Genomic DNA, 26,417 nt, shown 5'->3' on the forward strand with positions numbered 1-26,417 from the left:
AAAAGTAAATGGTATTTTAAAAAAGAACACGTGGGACATTGTTGGAATGACGACATTGCCAAGTGATGAGTTGCTAACAGCAAGTCAATGAGCTTGTTCACCTATACAGTGTACATTTATTGCCAAATGGCCTTGCCAATAAGTTATGACCCATGGGTCAGCTATTAATAAAAGTGACAGCTGTGTTAAGAAGCAGCTGCAGTTTGTCAAGAGGGTCGCAGACAGTACTCTACTTGATGCATTTTCCTAAGCTACTGGATTCATCAGCACCAGCAGTCCATCAGCACATACACAGTAAGCAGACCTGTCGGTCTCCTTCACGTCAAACACTGAATACTGGAAGATGGACTTTAAAAGCAAAAGGACATCTACAGTGCTAATAAAACAACACAAATAAAACACACAGTCCTGCAAAACCATGTGTCTCAAAGAGAGATTACAAGGTGGGGTGCAAGGCATGTAGAGCAAGGAGGATGAATTACACTCACTCAGAAAAGTGCATAAAAACCTTTAGAATGTGCTGGATACATGAGCCCTGATGTAACAGAGGAGAAACCTTCTAAAACAAAATCTAAAAATGAAGTTTCTTGACCCTGATGAACAATATAAAGATGAACAGAATTCTTAATGCAAAAGGATTAAACTCAGTAGCAAATATTCAGAAAAGTTACAAAACAGATGATTTATCTACGCAAAAAAGCTCTCATAAATACCAGAAAAGGAGGACACTCATCTTTGCGTAACATCTCCTTTTCATAAAGTCATTTTCAGTTTTAAAATGGCCAAGAGAATAACAAAGCATAAAAATACAAAAGCAGCATGTGAGACATGTGGTAACACTATATGGGCTAAGTCGTCACAATGGAAATCTGAAACATAACTTTTAATTGGATTTTCAGCTAAAATTAAGCTATAAAAAAAACTCATAAACAATGTTTTGGTCAAAAGAAACTGTAGTTTTCTGTAAACTTTTACTCCAAACCCAAGGTATCTATCTCCCCTACAGCTTGATTTTGTTTCCAATAAACATTGGTTTATGTTTGATTAACTCGAAACATACTCAAATCTAACAAATGAATGAATAGCGAGTAAATTATGGGGGAAAAAAGTTGAGGAATGTAATCAAAGACAAACAAAACATTCGAAGAACACAACGAAGCTCTGAGGGGATGTTTAATAAATGTGACGACACAGAGGGGTGTGGCGTCAGCATGGGCTCCATGTGTCTCGAACATCACAAAAGCAGTTCATCCCAATGCTGCGGCTTAATGTGGATAGTTGTTTTAAGAGTGTTTTAAAGTTTTAAACAACGTAAGAGTATTTACATTTGCGGGAATGGAATGGTTACAGAAATGCGGATTGAGAGAGAAAAGCCTGGAAGTAATACATTTAATTAGGATTCATTCCTCGAGTCTGTGCTTATTGCGATTTAAACACACTACAAATGAATCATTCTTAAAAAAATAAATAAAAAAAAGTTTACGTCTACTCTTAAAAAAAGGAAAATATTAAAAACTCCGCTATTTATAAAGTGTCCACTATTTTCAAATGGACTTCTAAAATGGCAAAGTTTTATCAAGCACAGTGGGCTATGGGCTGAATAAGGCGGCTTCTAGTTGCACTCCACAAAAATATAAGCATCACGTCTTCAGATAAACAATTCGGCAATTAATAAAAACTATTGCTTACACAAACCACCAAACACGAACAATTGCCTTATAATGCAAATATCAGTCATCATCCGTCTTTCTGCATTTCAGAGACAAACGTTTAATAGTTTAACTTACCAATTACAATGCAGATAGCCACAGTGTTCCCATCGATTAGTGTGCGCGTGTATTAATTCTCCTCATTAGCAACTGGTGAAGCGTGTGTATTGTGTCAAATGAGATATAAGGACTCTGTGCACGTCTCTGTCCAGCACACACTGCTTATTTCCACGCACTTCTAAATCCCAATCCATTCAACACTGTATGTGCGTTCGGTTTTACCGTATTAATACATAACACATTAAAATACACAGCGATCGTGTATATTTCTGTGCACAATTCACAAAACGCCGGAATCTGAGCACACTGTGTCTTACCGGTGAGTTTGCTTACCGCAGTTTCATTGCAAGCGCGCAGCCGCTTCGATGCAGAGTAAACTACGGTCTTGTCCTGCCTCTTTGGAGTAATCCCTTCTCGATTTACGGAATTTACCGAGCTCATCCGATTGCTGAAGGGAATGCGGAGGAAATGCGTCATGCAGACCGGGATTCAGGGGATTGTAGTCCTGATATCCTCTTCTGTGTATTCTTCTTCTTCTTGCAATTAGATGTATACTGTGTATTAGTCAGTTTTTATTGTAAATTTGTATTAGCCTACATTCAGTATTTATTCACATAAACTACCAACCCATATAAACATTACTATATAATGGTAATAATTAATATGAATAATTATAACATACATAACATGATTAATATATAACATACAATAACTCCACAAAGTAGGGAATACCTATATGTAAACGCCGCTCATTTTTCCCACACAAACTTTATCTTGGACATTTATTAATAGCCAGTTTACTTTGGAACCTCATATTTTGATAACCATAATGTTGTTTGTTATATTACAAGTATTACACATTTCCAGTGTCAGCGGCTCTGTCATTCTCTGTTTTTGATGTGGAGCTGTAAATTGTCTTCCCGGTTTTAGGGGATCAAATCAGCCATCAGACCACTTTAGCTTTTGTCTGTAAGTGCTTAAATGCTGCTCTCTATGGATTAAAGTATGGTATAACAGCATGGTCATTTTGTTTTGTGATGTTACCATTGTATCAATCTATAGCTCCTTCATACTGTTATTCTATCTACACCATTAAATGGGCAAAAAGTTTGAAATGATTACTAGGGATTTAATGTTTGAAAGAATGTTATTTCTGAATATTCAATAATTCACATTTATTCACATCTATTTTAGGAATATAGAAAGTGCAGACCAGAGGCTTCAGAGAACAGGTCTACAGCCACTATACTACAGTATGAATATCACTTAATTTTGGTAGTTATTCAAGGATTCAAAGCATTTATTTTCATATGCCCAAGTGAGAAAAATCAAGTTTAGGAATAGGAAAATAGGAATATAGACTATGTACTGTATATCTATATATGTGAATGTACAGTATTAACCTATGTGCAAAAAACAATATTGCAGCGATGTGCAAATTGAGTGCAACTGCATTATAAATTGAGATGACTCAACATGAGTAATTTTAAAAAATATGCAATAGTAGTAATACCAACATTACAAATGTGCAAATGAGATGAAACTATTTGGACCGATGGATGCAGCTCTTCTGTGGACTTCTGTGTGATGGTAAATGGCCTGCTGAGAGGGCAGTGGAGTCCTGATGATCTTCTCAGTGGTCTTCACCACTCCCTGCAAACGTTTGCGGTCCCTAGTGTTGCCATACCACGCAGTGATGCAGCTGGCTGAGACACTCTCAACTATACACAGCTATAGAAGTTGTTGAGGATCTTAGGCGACATGCCAAACTTTCTCATCCTCCTCAGGAAGTACAGGAGATGCTGTGCCTTCTTAACCAGCTGGGGGATGTTGAGTTTCCAGGTGAGGCCCTTGCTGATGTGGACCCCCAAGTATTTAAAGCTGCTCACCTTCTCCACTTCAAGTTCTCAGATAATCAATGGATGGTGAGTTTTTCTCTTTTTCAAAATTCAAACTATCCACCATCATCTCCTTTGTTTTGTCCGTGTTGAGGGGTAAGATTGTTGTCCTCACATGTCACAAGACTGGACACCTGTCTCCTGTAGGCCGCTTCATCCCCGCTGTTGATCCGTCCTATCACTGCGGTGTCATCAGCAAACTTCAGTATGATGTTGTCCTTGTGGGAGGCAACACAGTCATGTGTGAACAGTGTGTAGAGGATGGGACTGAAAACACACTCTTGTGAGTTACCAATGTTTGTTACGACAGTGTCTGAGGTCCCATTTTCTGCTGGTCAGGAAGACTAGGAACCAGATTATGACTTCATAGGTGTAGTAGAAACAATGAACAAACCAAACCAAAATTTTCCCATATGGGACAATAAAGTAGACTATATTCCGTTCCATAGTGTGCTGTAGGAAATGAGCCCATCAGCTGACTTTATCTTTGTGCACTTGGAATATCTTTAAAATGACTGTTTAATATATTTCTCTGAAACATATGAGTTTAGTTTCTATTTTTCAAGCTGGACAGTAAAAGCTCTTAAAGCAATTCACCTATAGATGGAGCTGTTGCTCCCATCTTTCCCTTGAAAAATTAAATGCCATGCAGCTGTCACTTCCATAATAATGAAATTATTGTTATTTGCCATTCAAAGTCCCTAACAGATTCTTTTCTTTAATGATATACATGTGGTTAAAAACAACAACACACACAAGACAAAACAGTGGAGCAGAGAAGAACATGCACAGTAACATTACGTTTTTCATTATTAAACAGATTTCTTACAGCATCCCGCGTATAACCTTTTTCTTTTATTTCTAACAATAGGAATAGTTATTAGATTGTTTATTAATTTGATGATTCATTATCTACATCTATTATAAAGGGTTTTGGCTAAATTATATTTTGTCATTGAACATCTGTGCATGCAATATGGATACTGTACCAAGTTTGGAAGGTTTGGAAGGTTTGCAGTTTATGTCTTTCAGTATCTGATTACAGGCTTGAGATTCTAGACAACATGTTTGGATTCAAAACATTCAGCACAAAGACAGAAAGCCACGTGTTCAAACATCACAAGATCAATTTGCAGCTGGATTCCCCGAGGACCGCGTGGACCAGTCCTTATGAAGAGCTCAAGAGCTCGGAAACTCCCTCCTAAAGGAAAACCACAACTAGGGGACACAGGGGTTAGTGTGATGGGGGCATGTGGTGAGAAAATCCCATCACGGTCACAGTCAGGCACATCCATCTTTATTTCAGATAACAGATTAATGGTGTCTATATCAAAGTATTTCCTATGACTTCAACATAGATCAGCGAATAAAAGTCGTTAATGATAAATACATATGTCTAGCTATTTCGGAAGAATTTACATTTAGGTAAATTGTAGAATGTGGTTATCATAAAGCGACAAATTAAAGTAAACAGTAATTTTATATCTTGCACATAAAATAAACGAATATCCTCTATGTGTCTCTCATTTGGTAAACAAATGAACATCGGCCATCGTCTCAGTACTCTTTCACTTTTCGATCCATGTTCTTTAATCACTAGCCAGCCTGCTAATAATCCAGTAATCGCAGTTGATGCTGCAGACAGCGCGAGCGGATCACCGAATGAGTCGATGTCGCTGCTGTGTACGCCTGTCATCCCGGGAGGGAAGTTGCCTTATCAAATGATGATCGTGACATCTTAGCACGTAATCTGCGACAGGGTCGCTGTCGATCTCTGCTCACCATGGTGTTCGAGTCTTTAGTCAGTGATCTCTTGAACAGGTTCATAGGAGATTATGTGGAAAACCTGGACAAGTCGCAGCTCAAGATCGGCATATGGGGAGGTAACGTTAAGCGTTTATTCATCTAAACAGCCTGTCAGAATTAATGCAGAGAAACGCTCGTATTCTGTTCTGGTTTGTTGTCTTGCAAAACGTCCTATATCGATATGCAGTGCGAGCTAGTTGTAATTTGAATACCGTGTCCATTAAGGTTTGTCTCGGTCCTCTTGGGTTCTGTTCTGTAAGACTGGCAGTCTGTCAAGTCGTTCGGAGGAGATGAAAAGACGCTCATCATTTATACTGTTTGCTTTCCGCCTTTAATATGTTAAAAGGATTGCAGTCATCATCGTTACTCAATCCTTTTACTTTCCGCCTACATTTATATTTTATGAGACAGAAAATGGTTCTCTTCTCAACAATTAGTTCTGTTGAATTTTTGCAAGTAAAGCTCAAGGTGAAGTGGACCACAATTTCATAGATAATAATAATAATAATCATGTCTTTAATATTCCGGAAAATGTTAAGTGCTCTACACTTACTCTTTACATTATACTGGGAATACAGAGTGTCGCATTGTTGGGGCAATTAGGAACAGATTCCATGTCAAATATCTTTGGAAAAACCTTAATCTATATAACTACAGATTTAACTTGATGGCCCCTGTGACTCACATCCCCCATTACTCCTATCAACACTTATAACTCCATTTTAGAGTATAAACAGTCTGTGTAAACAGGATCATACACAATCACTGATGGGAAATATGTGTTTTTTTTCCTTGATCAAATTACTGTCATTCTGCTGTGTTGATGTAGTCACTTTACAGGATGTGTCAAGGCCGGAACAACTCCGACTAGATTCTTTCAGATAAATTCCAAGGATAGTTGGAAGCCACGTTCATTAGAATCATAACAAACTTATGTTGGCATGAAACCAAAAATTCACCTCATCTATTTATTAAATGCATGTCATAGATCCTACTGTGAACAAATAGTCCTTTTATACATTTCATATTGTAAATCTCGTAATTTTTTATCAAAGTGTCATAACATGCCAGTTTCAACGGATCTTCTGATGAAAAAGACTTTTCTCTAGTGATGTATCTAGGACTTCTCCAAACCTGCTTAAACTCGCCCCTGCAAGCTTCCATTCATCTGCCTTTGGTTTTGAGTTCACATCTGAAAATTCAACCAACCACCAATGCATAGAACCAAGTCCCCGTCCTTCAATTTTCTGTTTTGATAATCTGCTGCACTTGGATTTACACCACACAGAATTAAAGATGTCATTTCATGGCAAAAATGGTCAGCTGTTTTCTTAAAATGAGAGAAGGAGAGGAGCAAAATGTTTTAGTGTATTTAACAGTCAGCTTTCATAGGTGTGACAGCATGCCGTTTGATATGGTGACATCTTCATCCCAGCATCAGATAGGCTGCTTTGGTTGACATTTATTTACTTATTTTTTTTGCGATGCCAATCCAATTATAGTCAATGTCAAAAGTGACCGGTCATATCTGGATTCAATTGTTAATGTATTTCATAGTAGCATTTCTTATCTTTGACACTTCTCAGATGTTTGTATGGATGCCTTTGAGAGATAAATGAATATAGACTGCATGATACATTATGTACAGTTTGAAATATATATTTTCATATAGTATTCATGATATAAAATGTACTGTATTTATTTATTTTTTAGGAAATGTGGTGTTGGAAAATCTGAGGGTGAAAGAAAATGCTTTGGTAAGAATTTATTGGACAATATTAAGTTTAATTACATTTTAGGTATTATTTTAATGTAGATTTGTGTTTTTATTAACATGATGAAATTATGAAACATAGTAAAACACACACACATAAAAGAACCATATTTATCTTGATAAGAGAGTGTGTGTGTCTTGTGTCTAACACTGTGGTTAGTGTTAAAAACTCGAAAGCATCTGCTGAATCACGAACACGCTAACACAAGATTTGCTGATGTTACTAGACTTTTATTATGTATGTGTGCACAAAAAGAGATTTCTAATGTTGTATGCTTGAAATCTGCATTTCAGACCCATTTCACCAATTTATCTTTGTTCTTTAGAGCGAGTTCGATGTCCCTTTTAAAGTGAAGGCTGGTCAGATTGGTGAGTATCCAACTTTCACTTTCTCCGGCAAATTGTGCTGACGCATGTGTAGTGTTATGGAAAAATGTCAAATGTGTTGTTTTGTAATATTCTGGCGAAAAAGTTTCAGTTTGAATGAATCACACTTCCTGTTTTGTGCAAATTCAGCAAACATGACAGCACAGATGTCTTTGTCAGTGAGCGGGAACTTGCTGAAATCAGTTCATCTTATCACATGATCCAGTCAGATGACTTTAAACATCAGCTGGACAGTGTGCTGAGATGTCAAGCTGTAAAAAGTAATTGGTTAACAAGGACAACATGCTACTCTGATTAGCTCTGTGAAATTCCTTCCATAGTTTCAGCATTTTACATCTTCATTAAAAAAAATACCTACTTGTTTTGCTGATTGTATATAAGATATCTAGCCATAAATTAACCAATGAACCTTGATATGTAATGCAACAAATTCTAATTTTCAAAATTTCCTAATGCCCAAGTTTTATTTTCTGATTTTATTTTTGTCTGCTCTCATTCTTCAACAAAAGTCTGTAAAATAACCATTTTTGTATTGTACTTTACTTGTAAATGTGTCTTACTTGTAACTGAGACACATGGAAAAGCATAATGCTAATGATTTCAGAGGATCTACATTTGTGTAATTCAAGTGCTTTTATCTTTCATATAGTCACATTAAATTGAAAATGTCTGCTCTTAAGGTAAACTGACTCTGAAGATCCCTTGGAAAAACCTGTACAGTGAGGCGGTGGTGGCCACATTAGATGGATTATACCTTCTGGTGGTTCCCGGTGCAAGTGAGTGCTTATAGTTTGTTTTTTTGTGTGTGTGTGTTCCCTTAATGCAACATGTTTTTTTCATCTGGAAGTTTAAATTGTTTATATATCTTACTTTGAAGCACCATGCTATTTATTTCATGGCACTTTTTTTTTTTTTTTTTTGCATTTTTTGTTATAACATCTCCTCTTAAGGAATAATTGCATGATTTATTTATAACCTATATGGGTCCCTGCCTCTTATTGAGGGGTGTGTAGTGTATTGCATTATACAACATTTCACTAAACAAAGAAAATGCAATTATCATTGAAAAATAAATCGTATTTATGAAAACATGCACCAGACACAAAATACTATGTAATTATAATAAGTAATATATAAACATTTGTTATAAATAATATTTTTTTATTAACTACTAAGATAAAATGTACAGATCCCTGAAAAGTCCTGATAATAATTTGGGATGTTATGCATCGACACTGAACAATCTCTTAAAAAAAAAAAAAAAAAAAAACACTTTCATCATTATTATCATAGACCCATTTGAAAGCTATGTGTGGATGTAATAATGTACAATACAAATATATTGAATAACTGAATTTCTTTGATGCATTATATATCTTCTATATATATATATATATATATATATATATATATATATATATATATATATATATATATATATATATATATATATATATATCACTTGGGCTGCCTCGACTGACATTGTCTTTTACATGTTGCAGCTGAGTCTAAGATATTTTCCTCACCTTACAATGGTAAGCCAGGTGTAGAAGGTGGGTAGCAGGGTGGTGGCTTGGGACCTGGACCGATAAGCTGCTCTTGTGTGTATATGACTCTTTGATTATTATGGAAAATGTTATATTTACCTATGGTCACAATGTTTAATCATGGAAATGTTTAATCATATTTGGAGAGCCTTTGATAGCATGTATTGAGAGGGTATCAGTCAAGAGTTTTGGGAGTGTTTGTTTAAATTTGGTATTGATCTCTGTAACTTTTTAAAAATGTTTTTATTTTGGGATCTGATCAATTCTGTGTATTGCATGTAATTATGCATGTTTTCTGTAAGTAAAATGCAGTAAAAAAAATTAAGCATGCTCCTTTCTGTCAGCTTCTACATGCCAATCAAAAAAAAAATTTAAGATATAGAAAAGCTTTTTCTTTGGGAAAATGTGTGTCTTCCACATACAGTAGACTAAACAACATTGCTCAAAGATGTGCTGTGAAGTTGGATTGCTTCAGAATGATATAATGCACTGGGTGCAGTGCAATATCCTATAAATTCACTATTATTATCCATAATACTGTCAATATGTACATAACCTTGAATTATTTATATTCTGACGTAACCTGTCTTCATAATTTTCATATTTTTAGTCTTTAATTTTATTATTATGTATTATTATTGTCTTTGCATTTATGGCTATATTGAAAAGCTTTAACACCAAGAAAAACTCCTTGTGTGTACAATCTTTCTCTCCAGTAAAGCTATTTCTGATGAATAGACTGTATCTCTAATGGATTTAATTGAAATCCACAGGAACTCCACAGACCCATTTGGTGTCTATAGACTAAAAATATCAACTGGGAATTTCTTTATATGACATTTGTGTTTGGTCTACTTCATAACTGTCTCTTTTATTACTCTAGTGAAGAGATAAACAGTGGTAGCATGTACAATAGCAGGCATTATGGTTTTTGTTTCTCATATGAATTGGTCCGAATCAGTCCTTCTTGATAGAGCTTCACCAGTGGATTCCAAATCACGGGACAAAGCCACAGTGAAAATCTTTATTAGTAATAAATTAAAAGACTTCTGAGGTGTAAATGATATAAATGGGTGTTTGCCTCTAACTGTGTGTGTATTGTGTTTTTAAAGCGATTAAGTATGATCCAGTTAAAGAAGAGCGTTACCTGCAGGAGGCCAAACAGAAGGAGCTTCAGCGCATTGAAGAAACCCTGCAGCTGGTTGCACGCAGAGGTGAGGAAACCCCTTGTCTGTTTGTATGTGCAGTCATGTTTGTAGTCATGCTCTCTGTACAATTCATACAGTATACAGCTATTTGAAGTGTTACTTTATTAACAGATGTTCATCATTTCATTCAATCCCATCCATTCATACCATAATCAGTCTGTTTCAACTTCATTCGTCATTCATTGCTTCATTTAATCGAGGTTGCACATTAATTCTGTATTGTATCAGTTTATTTCCTCAGCCGGTGTTGCATGTGTAATTGTTTCTGCCGGTTTTAAGGTTTAGATCCTTTTCTAGCACTAACTTAATGGATAGCAATATAATATGTCAAAAATGTAAACATTTAAGAGCACTTTCTCTTTAAGTGGGCATGTGAAGTGAGTTGCTGTGTGCGTGTAACAATATTAAAGCTGTGAGAGGGAAAACCCACACAGAAAAAGCAAACAAAACAAAGACACTTTGTTCCAGACCACACAAACACTCTTTTTCAGGGAATGACCAGCATCCCAGAGGTCCCTATTATTACGAGCACTTCTTTTTAATAGAAACTGTATTATTTTTCTATAGCATATTCCAATATAAATATTTATCCATCTTTTATACTGAACGTTATATTGTTATGATGTTCAAGTAAAACTATTCAAAAGTTTGGTGTCAGCAAAACTTGACAATATGAAGTTGCTAAAAAAGAACATTATTTTGTGTATTTGGTGCAATGTGTTTATGCGGTTTAAGCTTCAAAAAACAAACATTACTGTTTCTCCTCTATGCCCTGCTTTTCTGAAACGCATTGATTTTTACAAAGCTCATCGTTCTTAAGAAGTGAGGTGCATGTTGATTGACCAGATATCCAGTGCCTTGTGATTGGCCGAATGCCTCAAGCATGTACTGGAAATGTCACGCCCCTTAACACTGTGATGCAAACCGTTTCAAATGATTCAGTTCTATTTGAAGAAGATCAAATTGGTTAAATAGAATGATTCATTCGCAATCCGGACATCACTAGAAGAGACAAAATCAATAAAACCTATTATAAACATTTGTTGCATCTATTTGGGACAAAATGACTGATTTTAATGACTTCTACTATCTTTTTATTAATTGCATTGCATATCGCTCTGCGTAAACATAAAACCATGTCTGCATTTGTGATCGGAGAAACAACAAGTGTTACTCTACACTGCTCAAAACTCGTTTGAATCATCATTGGCAAATTATTTAAATGTAAAAAAAAACGTACTTACAGGCTGTGAGTCAGAAGTGCCAGACTGTCCTTGCAAAGTTGGAATGGCCCCACTTTATAGAAAGAGCCTTTGTGCTACAGATGCATTGTAGGCTAGTCTGCAGGTTCAGGAAACAGTCCGCATCCTCCATAAAATGCGTTGCACACATCTGAATATTTGTGTTGAACTGTTCTGGAACAGTGTTGTAAATACAACTTAACCACTGATTTCAAGTGTGTCCTATTTTGGAAGACCAAACAAAGTAGTTTTGCTTTCACAAAGAAATCAAAGTATCTCCATGGCATGGCGGCAGCAACAACAGTAAGAATAAAAGTTATGCCTTCTTTCTTTGTATGAACATTTGGGCGCCGTTATGCAAATCTTCCCACATCGTGATATAGACAGTGTTAGAACGAGCCATTTTAGGGGGGCGTGACAGAGTTTTATAAAGAATATCTCTTTTGATTTGAGACTTTAGTCTTTGCAATTTTACAGATCTTTTTTATGCACCAAGAGCTTGTAACACTCCAAAGAGAAAGGAAAAATTGTAATCGCATCATATAACCCCTTTAACTTTAATTCAGCAGTTATGCATTAAATTGATCAAAGGTGACAGTAAATACATTTGTAATGTTAGAACAAATATGTTTTTTCAAATAAATGGTGTCATTTTAAACTTTCTATTCTTTGTAAAATCCTGAAAAAAGTCTTGATTTCCACAAAAATTTAAGCAGCACAACTGTTTTAACATAAAAATAATGATCTTTCTAAAACACCATTAGAATGATTTCTAAAGGAACACGTGACACTGAAGACCGGAGAAATGGTTGCTGAACATTCAGCTTTGCCATCAGTAATAAATTACATTTTTAAATGTTTTAAAATAGAGAACAGTTATTCTAAATTTTAATATTTAATTGACATTAAAAATTTTAATTCATTTAATTGTGATGTTTTAAATAGATTAATCTATCAATGGCCACAGGATGAAAATAATTTCAAAATAACAGTTTAAATATTGGTGCATCCTTACAATAAACCCCATATTTATTCATGTATCAACCCATCCATCCATCCATCCATCCATTTATTCATCCATACATTCAGATCTCTATCCCTGACAGCTGTGTGTGTTTGCTTTGTGCTGCATCTGATGGACGACAGGCTCTCAGGCTGGAGAGTTTGTGTTTAGTCTGGAGAGTTATGTGTATAAGAATCCACCACGGGGTATGTACAGACCCATTCCTATAGCAGGCTAGTCCTGAAGGTGTATATATCTAGACATTTTTTTCTTCCTCACTATTTGGTGTGCTTTGGTGCAGTTCTATGTTTGTTAATGCAAGTGCGTGTGTTTATTGCTGCGCTATGGTTCTTCTCTACCTCACCAACTTTTTTCTCTCTCCCAATGCTGCGCTCTTTAAGACAAAGGACGTAAGCTTAAAAAGCATAAAAAACCATTTAGGAGATCTAAAAAGTATGAACATAAAGCAGGTGGGTGGCCTGGGGCGACTGTGATCGACAGTGATCGTGGCAAATATATGCAAATATTTTAATTAGTTTTATTCTGTCTGTTGGAGTAAATATGTTTGCATAAGCAGTAGATTGTTTAAGGCATTAGAATGACAAATGGGATGGAGTTACAATAAACCCTTTATGTTTTCTTTTGTTTTTAATCTCAGAGAAGCCCCAGGAAGAAAAGAAGGACACGTTTGCCGAGAAACTGGCTACACAAGTTATCAAAAACCTTCAGGTCAAAATCACCAGCATTCACATCAGATATGAGGATGATGTAAGTGGTGACTCTCCATACATTTCAGCTCTTCAGTTACATGCATTTTTGAATGTATATGTTGCCTATAAATGATGATGCAGATTTTATTTTATTTATGTAATTAGATTATGTTTTCATTTCCCATCTATGCTTCAGGTGTCAGATCCACAAAGACCTCTTGCTATGGGCATGACTCTTTCAGAACTCAGTCTACAGGTGCTCTCTCAAAACACATTTATATAAACGTCACAAAGTGAAGATCACTTGCAAATACAATTCATATGCAATAAGAAGTTCTTATTTGCACACTGGTATTTCAGTACGTCTTTAGTTTTTCTCTCTTATAGACAGCAGATGAGAACTGGAAGACATGCATTCTGAATGAAGCAGCCAAGATCATCTACAAGGTGAACCACAAGAGTATATGTTTTATTTTCCGTAGTAATAATAAGATCTCAAGGCACAACTGGGGTTGTGTCTTTAACACGTGTCTCTCTGTGTGTCCTCTACATAAGCTATGCCGTCTGGAGTGTTTTTGTGCCTATTGGAACGTGAACAGCCCAATCTTCTACAGAGGCTCATGGAAGGAAATAGTGGTAATGTTTTGAAGACTACTATGCTGTCATTGTAATGGTGCACCACATTAAAAAGTTTCAAAACATGTACTCACCCTCATGTTGTTTCAACCATATTTGATTTCTGGGCCTCTGTCCACTACACCAAAAATGTCATGCTTCATAAAGTTCCTACAGTAAATACATTGTTAAAGGAATCAAGTGGTTTATTCCAAGTCTTCTGAAGAGACATAATTGCTAAATAGCTATGATAAACTGATTTAATTTAGGCTTTTATTCACATATATTCATTCATCAATGCATATACATCAACATATAAGAGCACATCAAACTATGGTAATCAGAAGCTTTCATGCACTTGCAATTTTGGATGAACTTACCCTTTAATTACATTAAAATTAAATTCTTTCATCCTGTTATGCCTCAAAGATCGAAGGAAACAACCCACCTGCTTCTATTTAAGTGTGAACTTGTACAGACAAAGTGTGGGAAGATCTGAAGGTGCTTACAGACAGTTAGTACAAAATGTTCTTTAGTCAGTGAAGGTGTATTTTGAAAAGTTTGCAATTTAAATGGTTTAGCAGTTACATTGCAATTACTGTAGCTACTAGAAAGAAACACATAGTAAAACACATAATAAAAGCTGATGATAAGCGTTGATAAGACACGTTATAAAAGTTTGTGTGTATTTAATATTTTATAGCTTGATCACTTTTCATTTATGATCATATCACAAACCGTTATAGTTTATTGTACACAGCTATACTGAATATCTTTGATCTTGTTGACGTGAGCTCAGCAGCAGAAAGCTGTAACGGTTAATCTGTGAGTTAAGCTTGAGGCATCTGGGTAAGCGTTTGACTTATCTCTTATCAAGGCTTGTGGCATCCATGTAACACAGTAATGGTTGGGTTTGCTTGGCTCCTAGCACTTTTTTTTATCTTTTAATCTCTCACTCACACTTTTTAATCGCTCGCTTTATATCTGTTAGTCTCTCAAAGCAGCAACAGAACTTGTTTTTGCAGTTATGTTAACATAGACTGCCTCTACCAAATAACACAGACATAACTAACTCTGGTCTGCACATGCTCTGTCTCCACTGTATCAGTCCAGGACTGAATGTGCTGACCAACCGCTATTAAACCCCCTACTTTATTAAATAAACATCCACACTGTGTTCCTGGTCCTTCATTAAACTAGTCTGCTTTGACGGTTAAATACATACATACACAAATACGTATATAAATAAATAGGTAAATTAGTGTATTTATTCATGAGCAAAAGGTAGAAATACCTGTATCTTAAAATGGGCATGGAATTGGTGTCAGTACCTTGCAGATTGTATCTAGTTATCTAAGCCAAATGGTGTATATAGCACTGTGACAGCGGTTTTCGATGCACATCCCTGTATGTTTGAGGGTGTGATCTGCATGATCTTTGTGGGGGATTTTCTTGAATCTCTCTGAAGCTTTGGATTATTCTCAGTTCCTGCTAGATAACATGATCATCACATTTTACACAAACATTTAGAGTTCATGCAGCCCTAGTGTTGCTGTGATTAAAACAAATGGAAACATACTGAATACTCAGACATTACAATTTAGAAATAGAGTTGTTGTTTTTTTGCAATGAAAATAAAGGAATTGAAAAAGTAAAGTACTCAGACGTTTGCACCTCACTGTATGTATTTACATTTTAACATATTGAAACATATCTCAAAATCGCTTGTGTGTGTGTGTGTGTGTGTGTTTTCAGGACAATCTGAAAGCAGGAATCAGCACAAAAAATGAGGAACTGCAAGGCTATCAGTACAGTATGTATTATCCACAGAAAGATCATGGCTATATTTATTTTTACCTGGCCTGGAGCTGTTTAGTATAGCTTTGTTAGTATGATTTGGCGTCATGCTCAACTGAAGAGAAACTAAAAGAATAATAAGAATAGACAAAAAAAGAACAACATGGATGGTGAAAGCCTTAGAAATTAAATACTAAAATGTAATTAGAAAAAAAAAAGTAATGATGGATTTATCTTTCTCTTTTGCAAACCCTTTTGTTTTTCCATTATTTGTTGGGTGTGTATGTGTTTCTGTGTGTTAGCTTCCACAACTTCAATTTCATGTGCTATTTAAACAGGATATGTGATCTCAAACAGCACACATGACACACCTCCTTACTGCACACAAACTCCAGTGTAATCACAGTGTGTTTCTTCTACAGCCCCAAAATTAAACTGACAAGTGTCAGTAAGAGTGCTGATAGTTGAACATGCCTTTGAGAGCACTGAGCTTTTGTCAATTAGATATAATGAAAGGATTTTGATGGTTAAAGGGTTTGTGGCCAACTTAGGATAAGGATTATAAATCATGGCAGCATCAGGGTGAACTCATTTGTTTTTTCATACAGTTTTCAAACCAATATTTGCCTCTGCAAGGATGTGCATCAACCCTAATGCTGAAGTTGAGCTAAAATCACCCAAAGCAAACCTGCACCTTGAGGTTCAGAACATTGCAATCGAGATGACCAAGCCTCAGGTATCAGAATATGGCTACCATCATGTGTCTCAAGCATAAACTCCTATTCAAAAGTCTGGGCTTAGTAAGATTCTGGGGTCTTTCTAGTACCTGTCTATGGTGGATCTGTTGGAGTCTATAGACTGCATGGTGAAGAACGGCCCCTACAGAAAGTTTAGGCCTGATGTTCCAGTCCACAGAAACACCAGGCTATGGTAAGTGCTTTATGTCTTCATATGATAATGTTTCGTATGGCTGGTCGATTGGAGCTTGGTGTTTCTGACATGGCCCTTTTTGATTGGTCAGGTGGAAATACAGTATCAACAGTATCCTGGAAGTGCATATCAGGCGCTTTAACCAGATGTGGGACTGGAACAACATCAAGAAGCACAGGAACACACTTAAGGCTTACAAAGCTGCATACAAAATCAAACTCACACAGGGTAAAGTCCGAGAAGACACAGAGAAACAGATCCAGGTATTAACTATAGATGAAGAGTTTATCCAGATAGCATCAAATACATTGGGCTATCAGGTTTTGCTCTACTTTGCACAACCGGTTCAGTTCCAGTTCAGTTTTTAGTTTAACTTTGTTAGATTTTTATGCTAATCCAATAATTTATAATGATTTCTTAAAAAATGCTATTACATGTATTATTTTAAAATGAATGATTAGTCTTTCTTAAATTAGTTTGGAAAACATATCTTTCACTGTTTGTTTGACTTTCTTTTTTTATTGTGCTTCCCTCAGGAGCTGGAGAAAGTTCTGGATGTCTTCAACATTGTACTGGCCAGACAGCAGGTTCAGATGGAGGTATGACAAAATGACAATTACCTACTCACTGGTGCTTTTATATTTTTAATCTGGTGTAGTAAGTTTACTTTCTCTCTCCACAGGTGGTTCGGTCAGGACAGAAGCTGGTCGCTAAAAAGGATGCCACTCAGAAACAGAGTGGAGGAGGCTTTTTCAGCAGCTTTTTTGGGAAGAAAGAAGGGAAGAAGAAAGAGGAAGAAGAGGATAAAGAGCCTGAGAGTGAGAGTTTTATCTAAGCTGGCTATGAATAAATGCATTTTTGTTTCCTGTACATCCATGTTGATGTACACATGTATTAGCAGGTATTGATTCCATCATGACCCCTGAAGAGAAAACAAAACTCTACACAGCCATCGGCTACAGTGGGAGCTCACATAATCTTGCCTTACCAAAACATGTGAGTGGAAAATATGTACATACAACTGTACAGTCGTGGTCACATTTAGTGCGAACAGAGTCCAGTCATTTCTATAGGAATTCAAGCAATCGTAAATTTCACCAAGGCCTTCGTTTGACAGTGACTTTTGTGTGAGATGTGCTTCTTACATAACTACACCATTGACAATGGACCGTTAATGGCCACAAGATTTCACGAATGTGACCGCACCTTCACAAAACATGTTTCACATTGACTAAAGATTTGTAAAATACCTTATTTTAGGCATATGTTTATGTATATTTGTGCATATGTGCAGTATGTAGCTGTGATCGTCAACTTTAAACTGTTGAGCACCTCAGTAACAATCAGAGAAGAGCCTGGCGTTCCAGAGATCCTCAAAGTGCAAATGATTGACCTCAGTACATCCATCTCACAGAGACCAGGAGCACAGGCCATCAGGTATGAACAGTACAAATACATGCAGGGAAACCCTTAGCACTGCCAACAAATATATGTAAATGGACGTGTATGTGTTGTGTAGGGTGGAAGCTAAGCTGGAGCACTGGTCTGTGACTGGTCTCCAGCAGCAGGGGAAGGTGCCGTCTCTCATAGCATCAGTCGGAGGCTCTGACTCTTCTCTGCTCAGCGTGCTCTTTGAGCTCAATCCAGAGGACAGCACCGCTGACCAGCTCCTCAGAGTCCACTCACAGCCTGTAGAGATCATCTATGACGCTGTAAGAGACACACAAACAACCTGTAGTTATGCCTTGGTTTCAGAGAGAGTTATTGGAGTTTTGGACTAAGTGCATCTTAAAATGAATCATATCTTTTATTTAATCTAGTTGCACAAATATGGTAGGTTGTGAGTTGCCTTGACAGAAATCACATTCATGTGTCTACATTTGCATAGTCAAATCAAGTTGCATCTTGTGCAGATAACTTCAAACTGACAATTCATATAATAATATAATCAAATATTATATACAAATGTCATATAATAATTTATATACCTGTCATATGTGCTTAAGTATGTGTTTATATCTACAAAAAAAAGATATAGTACTAAATTTAATATGATAAAATAATACAGTGAAAACACAATTCAATCATTTAGCTAGACTAAATATAGTGTATTTATATAAATATATATTTATTTTATTACACGTGTTTGTACTTAATTCATTGTAATATTTTTTGCTTTTTTATATTAAGTTCGAAGTATCCAGATAATTAGATTAAATATAATGCATTTTTTCTCATAATTTAATTTAATCTTAATTTAATACATTAAAATAATATAAGCAAACTGTTTTTACAAACCTAATATAGAATATTTAATATGTATATATTTAGACAGTAAAAATGACTCCAAAATAATGAATGTACTGTTCGTTTGTAGCTGACCGTCATCAGCATCACAGAATTCTTTAAGACGGGGAAAGGAGTTGATCTGGAGGTCATCACCTCAGCAACACTCAGCAAACTTGAGGAGATCAAGGAGAAGACAGCCACTGGTAACTGTCTCCTCATTTCACTTCAGCTCCACAGAGATATGGTCACATTAAGAAACGTATGTCAGTAGTCATCTGTAACGCTTTGCCTGTGTCTTTATCTGAACCCAGGCTTGTCGCACATTATTGAGACACGTAAGGTGTTGGACTTGAGGATCGATCTAAAACCCTCCTACCTGCTGCTGCCCAAGTCTGGATTCCACGATGGCAAATCAGACCTCATGATTGTTGATTTTGGTTACCTGCAGGTGAGGGAGGAAAGTAAAATGTAAAAGTAAAATGTGTCGATAATGCCTGACTGTAAATATATGTGTGTGCATGTAGTTAAACAGTGTAGACCAGGGCACCAATCAGCAGGTATCTGCCAGTTTCTCATCACTAGAGGAAATCATGGATAGAGCATATGAAAGATTTTCCTTGGAGCTCCGCAGTGTCCAGATACTCTACAGCAAATCAGGTAAACACAGTGCAACACAGAGAAGAAACTGAACTACCTGCACAAACGACCTTTTTAACTGTGGCTCTCTTTGAAGGAGAGGAATGGGAAAATGCTCGTCTTAAAGGCATCTCCCATCAGCACATCCTGCAGCCGATGGACTTCACACTTCAACTCGCTAAATGTATGGTGGATAAAGATTCCCGTATGCCCAGGTTAGCGCTAGCTTTCTATTGCATCTCTCTCTTAATCATGATACATGCACTAAAGTCTGTTCATTTCCAGGTTCAAAGTGTCAGGGGAGCTGCCTTTACTTCATGTGAAGATTTCTGATCAGAAGATCCAGGGAGTTCTGGAGCTGGTGGACAGTATTCCTCTGCCTCAGTCTACCTCATCTCCTCCTAGCACCCCCACAGAAAAGGTCAGAAAACACTCTTCGAATGAAACAACAGTCTATCCTGTATTGACTGATGTGTGACTCATGAATGACACAGGTATATGGTTCTATTGTCATTGCTATTGTTTTTTTGTTTTGTTTTTTGAAAGCCATGAGTATTTCAAGCCTTTAAAACTAATCGCAGTGTACGTATTGCTTTCATAGTCATTTGTTAAGTCTGAAATGCTGCTTGCTTTTATATTTAGTTGCTCTGTGAGCATGACAGTGCAGCTTCAGTCTCCACAGATTACTCAACACAGGAAAGACATTATCACTGTCTCTTTACCCAATGAGCCCTGTGCTGTATCTTATTAGTGAACTTGAAGCCTTGACAAACAAGAAAAAGCCCTTACTAGTTTACTTTGTGAAGCAAATGTTGAAAGGTTTTTAATGTATATTCACCAAGAACATAAAAAAACCCGGAGTGTCTATTTACACTAGCTCCACCCAGCAATGTCTGGTTGGTGTTGACAACTTTACAAAAGATGTGCACTGAACAAAAGGCTCAGGCGTAGGGCATAGAGTGCATGGTGGCATCTTTTGCCGAATTCATTCTTCTCTCTTTACCTATCACATGTCTGATCGGAAAGACATTTATTTTAAATAAAAAGAATGGTTTCCACAAAAATATGATCATTGATAACAATAAGAAATCTTTCTTGGCACTACGTCAGAATGATTATTAGAGTATTAGATTATTCGATTATTAGAATGATTTCTGAAGGATCGTGTGATTACTGAAGACTGGAATAATGACTGCTGAAATATATATTTTATAATATATATTAATATATATTAAAATGTATTAAAACAGAAAACCGTTATTGTAATTGTTATACTATTTTAATATTATTACTGGTTTTGCTGTATTTTTTGATCAAATAAATGCAGCCTTGCATAGCACAAAGGACGTCTTTCAAAAACATAATACTTAATACTTATTCTAAATACTTACAAAAATGTCACCTGTTGACTACAGTAAGACTGTACTAGCCAGTAAGACTGTAGTATAATCAGCTTCCTTTAACACTTTTTCCATGTTTAAATCAATTATACAGATATTATTTTTTTCTCAATAATGCCACAAAAACATTAAATGTTGGCTGAGAGTGTGAGCTATCTGCTTATGTATACAAAGCAAACAGATTGAGAAAAGTATATTTTGTTTCCTTTGTAATTTCCTGTTGTTTGTGTAATAATGATGATGTTCGTCTGAAGGTATTGGGGAAGCCGCTGTCTGATGCCAGGCCAAAGGTCTTGGGTTTAGACCCCACAGTTTTGTCCTACACTGTTGAGTCAGGTCAGAATTCATCTGGATGCACACACTTGCTTTCAGATAAAAAAAAATAAAATCTTAAATGAATGCCACACAAGTCTTTTGTTTTTAATTGACTCTATTCATATAATCATACTCAGTTTCTCACTGATTATGTATGCTCACCGTTTCTGTGAATGTGTGTTCAGACTCTGATGAAGACACCAGTGAGAAGTCTGCAGATGACGACTCTCTCAAATCAACCTTAGAGGAACTGACCGAAGTGCAGTTTCAGTTTGAAGTCAAAGCGGTATGTTCTTCTTCATCCCTTTGTTCACACCATGACACTGACACTTGTCATTAGGGTGCGCAAGACCCCCATATTCAATAAAAAAAATCATTCAGGAGTCCATCAGTTGATGACAATTATTTTGTGTATGAATCCTGTTTATGTTTGTGTTGACCATTGTGTATTTCAGTGTGAGGTGATGTATATGTGTGTGTGTTTGTTTGAGTAGGTGTTGTTGGAGCTTACGAGGCAGGCTGCTCAGGAGGATGTCGTATTGGCTCTTAATGTGTCTCAACTGGGAGCGAAGGGCAAGATGCGAACCTTCGATCTCACTGTAACATCTTACTTGCGCAAGATCAGCCTAGACTACTGCGAGATAAAAGGTACACACACACACAAGCATAGTTTGACCAAGGTTTTGTGGTTTGAAGTACTTCATGTTGTTTCAGGGATGCCGTTCTTGTGTGTATGTGTTTCAGATGCGCAAAACCAGCCACTTCATCTAATGACCTCTTCAGACAAGCATGGCTCTGATCTATTGAAAGTGGAGTACATCAAAGTAAACACAAGCATTCTGCTTATCAAATATAGAGGACTGTCTGAAATGGGTTGTTTTAGCTGAGTGGTTTCATTTGTGTCTTTTTTGTGTCCTTTAGGCTGATGTCAGTGGACCCAGCTTCCACACCTTATTTAATAATACAGAACAGACACTGAAGGTATGTTTAAGTTTACAATACCAAATAACTGAATTCCATTAATCCCAGCATTCGTTTACCTGTATATATTTTTCTGCTAATTTGTTCAATGTATTTATCAATTTAATATATGTTTATTAAGTTATTCAATTAATTATTCTACTATTTCTTAAATACAAAATGTTATATTTTTGGTAAAATAATTTGAAAACTTTTTTGTATAAATATTTATTTACATATACACACACACACACACACACACACAAATATGTTCATTATTACACATTATTACATTATTATTTTTACATTCAGAAACAAAAATAAAAAAAGGTTTAATTTCATCTACTTCATTTCACAGGTGGAGTTTTCCTCACTAGACTTCCTGCTGCACACTAAAGCTTTGCTGTCTACGATCAACTACATGAATTCAGCAATACCACAAGATCTCACAGCTTCTAAAGAGAGAGAAACCCAGAGACAAGCTGAGAGTGCAGCAGCAGGGAAGACAGGTACAACATTACACATTTTATATTGAATATGTGTGAAAACTAATGTGTTTTGATTGTTGTCAAATTTTAAGGTAGACCCTGAATATTGCTCATGCATCTACGCTGTCTCTGTCTCCACTTTTTGTAGGTTTTTTCATGGGTAACTAATTTTTGCACTGCACTGGTCTTGACATGCCATGTACTAACAGGGGTCTGAATCAGTATCTGCTTTGCTTGTGTTAAAGCATGTTGCAGACAGCAGTGTTTTCAGATATGTCACGTTATGTGTTATTTGAGTGTTTTAACTGGAGTGTCTCTGTTTTATTAGTGTCTAAGGGTTCGAAGGACTCTGGGGTTGTGAACTTTAAGCTGTCTGCCGTACTCGGCTCTTTCAGAGTGTCTGTGTGTGATGACAGAAGCAACATTGCTGACATCCGGGTTCAAGGTAGAAAAAACGAAAATGTCTGTCCTTAAATATCAGAATATCTTAAAATTATCCAAATATGTTAACCAAACCAAGTTAACCAAATATGATACGTTCATTTATGTCAGGCATCGATGCGTCAGTGGTGGTCCAGGCCAAAGAAACAGAGGTTTGTGCCCGTCTGCGTGACATTGTGGTTCTTGATGTGGACCCTAAGACCATCCACAAGAAGGTGAGAGATCAGTTATTTTGTTTTTGGCATGTTTGCAGATGGCAGGTTTTTGTGCTCCAGTCCTATTTTTGTGAATACTACCAGGCGGTGTCAATCGTCGGAGAAGAGGTGTTCAGCTTCAAGATGACATTGTATCCCGGGGCCACTGAAGGTGAAGGCTACACTGACACCTCCAAAGTGGATGGGAGAGTCATCCTGAGACTTGGCTGTATCCAGATCGTCTACCTGCACAAGTTCCTTGTGTCTTTATTGGTAAGAATTCATGTTAATCCACTTAGCTTTCATATCGGATCTGCTTTCATATACTGTCTGTATTACTCAGTCATCTAAAATGTATACCCATGATAAAAGTCACTTCTTGGTAATTGCAAAACAAACAGGGACAGAGTTTTAAAAAACAGTATTTTCGTTTGTATTATGTCGGGATGATTATGTCTCTCCCTTTTTCTTTTTCTTTTCTTTCTTTTTTCTTTTTGTTCGAGCATCTTTCCCCCCCTCATAGTTTTCGGTAACTGTGTCTTCCTCTTTTCAGGACTCTTTTAGCTATCAGTATCCCTCTGCTGATGAGGTACAGGCTTGGGCATGCAGCATTAATGTCTTTTGCTTCGCAGCTTATCTTCAAACGCACCTCTGCACACACTGAAATATGTCCTCACCTCATTAAACTCTACTGGATTGTTTTGTACACACAGTTAAACTTTTCATTTTTAAGTAAGATGGAAACAATAATCCAGGTTAACAACATTCACACCAATGTTTATGACTGGCTTTTTTTTTTTGTAGTGCAGTGGGGATAAACTAGGCCTCGGCAAACTTCTAATATGTATTGTCATATTTAAAAAATGAATACAAAATAAAATGTAAAAATGCAATTAATAATGGAAAAAATTGTATCGATGAATAAAAACATACGATTACAGAAGAAAAATAACTTTTGACAAAACTGTGTGTGTATATATATATATATATATATGTAGCAGCTTCATCATAATCACACCAGAAATACAAAATATCTGTGCCTTATGGGGAGGTCTTAAGAAATTGTGTTGGAAAATGGGGTGTGGCATGGGTGGTTAAGAACCACTGTTCTAGTGGTAAGTTTATAATAATAATTAATACTGGTAAAAAAAAAAATATATATATATATACAAATTTTTAGAAAGAGGTCAGTGTTACTAAACAGATTACTCTTCTGTTTACTGTTGCAGAAATTACATACTGCAGCTTCAATGCTGTTTTCTCTTAGATTTATGTCTTGAGTATATTAGCATTCGCTTCTTAATTTTAACTTTAAGATATTAGTCTTCTTACTACGAGATATTGTTAAAGAACTGGATTTTAGATTATGCAGTACATAGCACAACATATTTAAATGATTTGATTGCGAATGCGTGGATTTGCATGTGTGCTTGTGTCTCATATATTAAAGTAGAAATGACCAAAATCTGAGCTGGAATTTCGCACGATATGGATGCCTTGATTTTACTGGTTCTAACTTTAATACTCAACATGCTTACTAGAAACAGCTCAATTGCCTTATCCAGACAATATAATCATCAACTTTCCTACTGTTTCACTCCAGCACTGCTTTTTCCACTCCTGCTGAATTTGCACATTTTTGTTAAATTTGGCTCTCAGGCGTTTTAAAGTACAAGAGCATCCCTGCATGAATTTTCCCTACTGTGTATCTCAATCTGTTAAATTAAGACCTTCCCTCACTTCTGCTAAACTGCCATGTCACGTCAGACAAATTAACTGTTGGTTGTCTTCCATAGATGTTTGTGGATAACTTCCAGACAGCTAAAGAGGCTCTCAGTGCTGCCACGGCTCAGGCAGCAGAGAAAGCAGCTTCCAGTGTGAGGGATTTCGCTCAGAAGAGTTTCAGACTTGCCATGAACATCAGGCTGAAGGCTCCCCTTATCATAATCCCTCAGTCCTCCACATCCCATAATGCACTTGTGGTTGACCTGGGTCTCATTACTGTGGGGAACAGTTTCTCTCTGCTGGCAGCTGAGGGCTTCCCATTGCCTGCAGTTTTGGAGACCATGGATGTAAAACTCACGCAGCTCAAACTATCTAGGTAGCAAAGAAAGCTGGAGATATTCCCCAGAATTCTCAAAATTAATTTATGTGATTTAAAGCAGATTATACAGTCAAGATAAAGAACTGTGTGTCATGTTGAGGTCATTCTTCGTAGCTGTGTTAATATTCAATATTACTAATGTACTATTATAGTATATTAATATTTTAAATGAACTTTTCTTATTTTTAATATTTTAGTTTTAAGTTTTAGGCTTAAGAAGTCATGCTTAAGTATTGTTTTGTGCTTTTTTCATTTTTATTGTTATTTAAACAATTATTTTATTTATATTTATTTTTATTTCAGTTTTAGTTTGTCATTTTAATAATTCAGCTTATTTTCTATTTACATGGCAACATTTATGTTTTTAAAAAAAAATCTAATATCTTTGTTTTATATCAAAATAAAATAGTTCTCAACCTGTTTGGTGTTACAGAATGATTAAGTGGTGACTTCTAACTTTTTCTGACTGATTTATTTGGCCTTCTTTCTTCAGGACTGTTCTGAAGCGTGATGCTGCACGTCTAGATGTTGAGATTCTGAAGCCCATAAATCTAGAGCTTTTACTGAAGCGTAATCTGGCTGCCACTTGGTACAACACAATTCCCGGAATGGAGCTCAATGGAGTACTTGTGTCAATGGATGTGAGTTTCTCACGAAGCGAAAGTGTTTCATGTAAAATCTAAAATGGAACCCAAACTGAAGATTGGTTTTTTCTGGCTTCTGTAGATGGCTCTTGGCCAGGAGGATATTGGGGTCCTCATGAGAATCCTAGCAGAGAACATTGGCGAGGGAAGCAGGGCTGCTGCAGTGGAGGAAACAAAACCTTCTGCTAAAAGTATGAAAAGGTTTAACCTGTCAGTAAACTTGTCCATTAAAGTTTGTCCTCAAGGGCTTCACTTTTCCCT

General features: G+C 36.3%; 2 protein-coding genes across 8 annotated transcripts in view; one reads left to right on the forward strand and one right to left on the reverse strand.

Annotated features, from left to right (window-relative positions):
• The window catches only part of LOC113052293 (talin-2-like), a 43,028-nt gene extending 40,808 nt beyond the window's left edge, over positions 1–2,220 (reverse strand). Inside the window, exon 1 of the mRNA XM_026216722.1 lies at positions 1,788–2,220. The gene's annotated coding sequence lies outside the window, so the exon portion shown is untranslated. The remainder of the gene's footprint in view (positions 1–1,787) is intronic.
• Positions 2,221–5,299: 3,079 nt separating this feature from the next.
• LOC113052295 (vacuolar protein sorting-associated protein 13C-like) overlaps positions 5,300–26,417 on the forward strand; it is a 44,115-nt gene continuing 22,997 nt past the window's right edge. For 2 of the 7 annotated variants that reach the window (XM_026216725.1, XM_026216728.1), the window contains exons 1-36: positions 5,300–5,550; positions 7,187–7,230; positions 7,574–7,616; positions 8,315–8,410; positions 10,294–10,395; positions 13,292–13,401; positions 13,540–13,599; positions 13,731–13,790; positions 13,899–13,979; positions 15,714–15,771; positions 16,364–16,491; positions 16,579–16,685; positions 16,777–16,948; positions 17,222–17,284; positions 17,368–17,503; positions 17,587–17,681; positions 17,980–18,122; positions 18,205–18,397; positions 19,063–19,177; positions 19,286–19,422; positions 19,499–19,631; positions 19,708–19,825; positions 19,896–20,031; positions 21,265–21,346; positions 21,511–21,611; positions 21,820–21,973; positions 22,070–22,149; positions 22,247–22,306; positions 22,644–22,794; positions 23,102–23,218; positions 23,326–23,429; positions 23,514–23,681; positions 23,962–23,997; positions 25,205–25,509; positions 26,006–26,153; positions 26,239–26,347. In XM_026216725.1, the coding sequence (XP_026072510.1) occupies positions 5,451–5,550; positions 7,187–7,230; positions 7,574–7,616; positions 8,315–8,410; positions 10,294–10,395; positions 13,292–13,401; positions 13,540–13,599; positions 13,731–13,790; positions 13,899–13,979; positions 15,714–15,771; positions 16,364–16,491; positions 16,579–16,685; positions 16,777–16,948; positions 17,222–17,284; positions 17,368–17,503; positions 17,587–17,681; positions 17,980–18,122; positions 18,205–18,397; positions 19,063–19,177; positions 19,286–19,422; positions 19,499–19,631; positions 19,708–19,825; positions 19,896–20,031; positions 21,265–21,346; positions 21,511–21,611; positions 21,820–21,973; positions 22,070–22,149; positions 22,247–22,306; positions 22,644–22,794; positions 23,102–23,218; positions 23,326–23,429; positions 23,514–23,681; positions 23,962–23,997; positions 25,205–25,509; positions 26,006–26,153; positions 26,239–26,347 (4,045 nt within the window). In that variant the 5' untranslated portion in view covers positions 5,300–5,450. Of the gene's footprint in view, positions 5,551–7,186; positions 7,231–7,573; positions 7,617–8,314; positions 8,411–10,293; positions 10,396–12,776; positions 12,840–13,034; positions 13,104–13,291; positions 13,402–13,539; positions 13,600–13,730; positions 13,791–13,898; positions 13,980–15,713; positions 15,772–16,363; positions 16,492–16,578; positions 16,686–16,776; positions 16,949–17,221; positions 17,285–17,367; positions 17,504–17,586; positions 17,682–17,979; positions 18,123–18,204; positions 18,398–19,062; positions 19,178–19,285; positions 19,423–19,498; positions 19,632–19,707; positions 19,826–19,895; positions 20,032–21,264; positions 21,347–21,510; positions 21,612–21,819; positions 21,974–22,069; positions 22,150–22,246; positions 22,307–22,643; positions 22,795–23,101; positions 23,219–23,325; positions 23,430–23,513; positions 23,682–23,961; positions 23,998–25,204; positions 25,510–26,005; positions 26,154–26,238; positions 26,348–26,417 lie in introns of all 7 variants that reach the window. The other 5 variants (XM_026216732.1, XM_026216727.1, XM_026216726.1 and 2 more) reach the window with 5 other exon arrangements.

The sequence above is a fragment of the Carassius auratus genome, chromosome 32 (assembly GCF_003368295.1).
Source record: "Carassius auratus strain Wakin chromosome 32, ASM336829v1, whole genome shotgun sequence".
NCBI classification, from domain to species: Eukaryota; Metazoa; Chordata; class Actinopteri; order Cypriniformes; family Cyprinidae; genus Carassius; species Carassius auratus.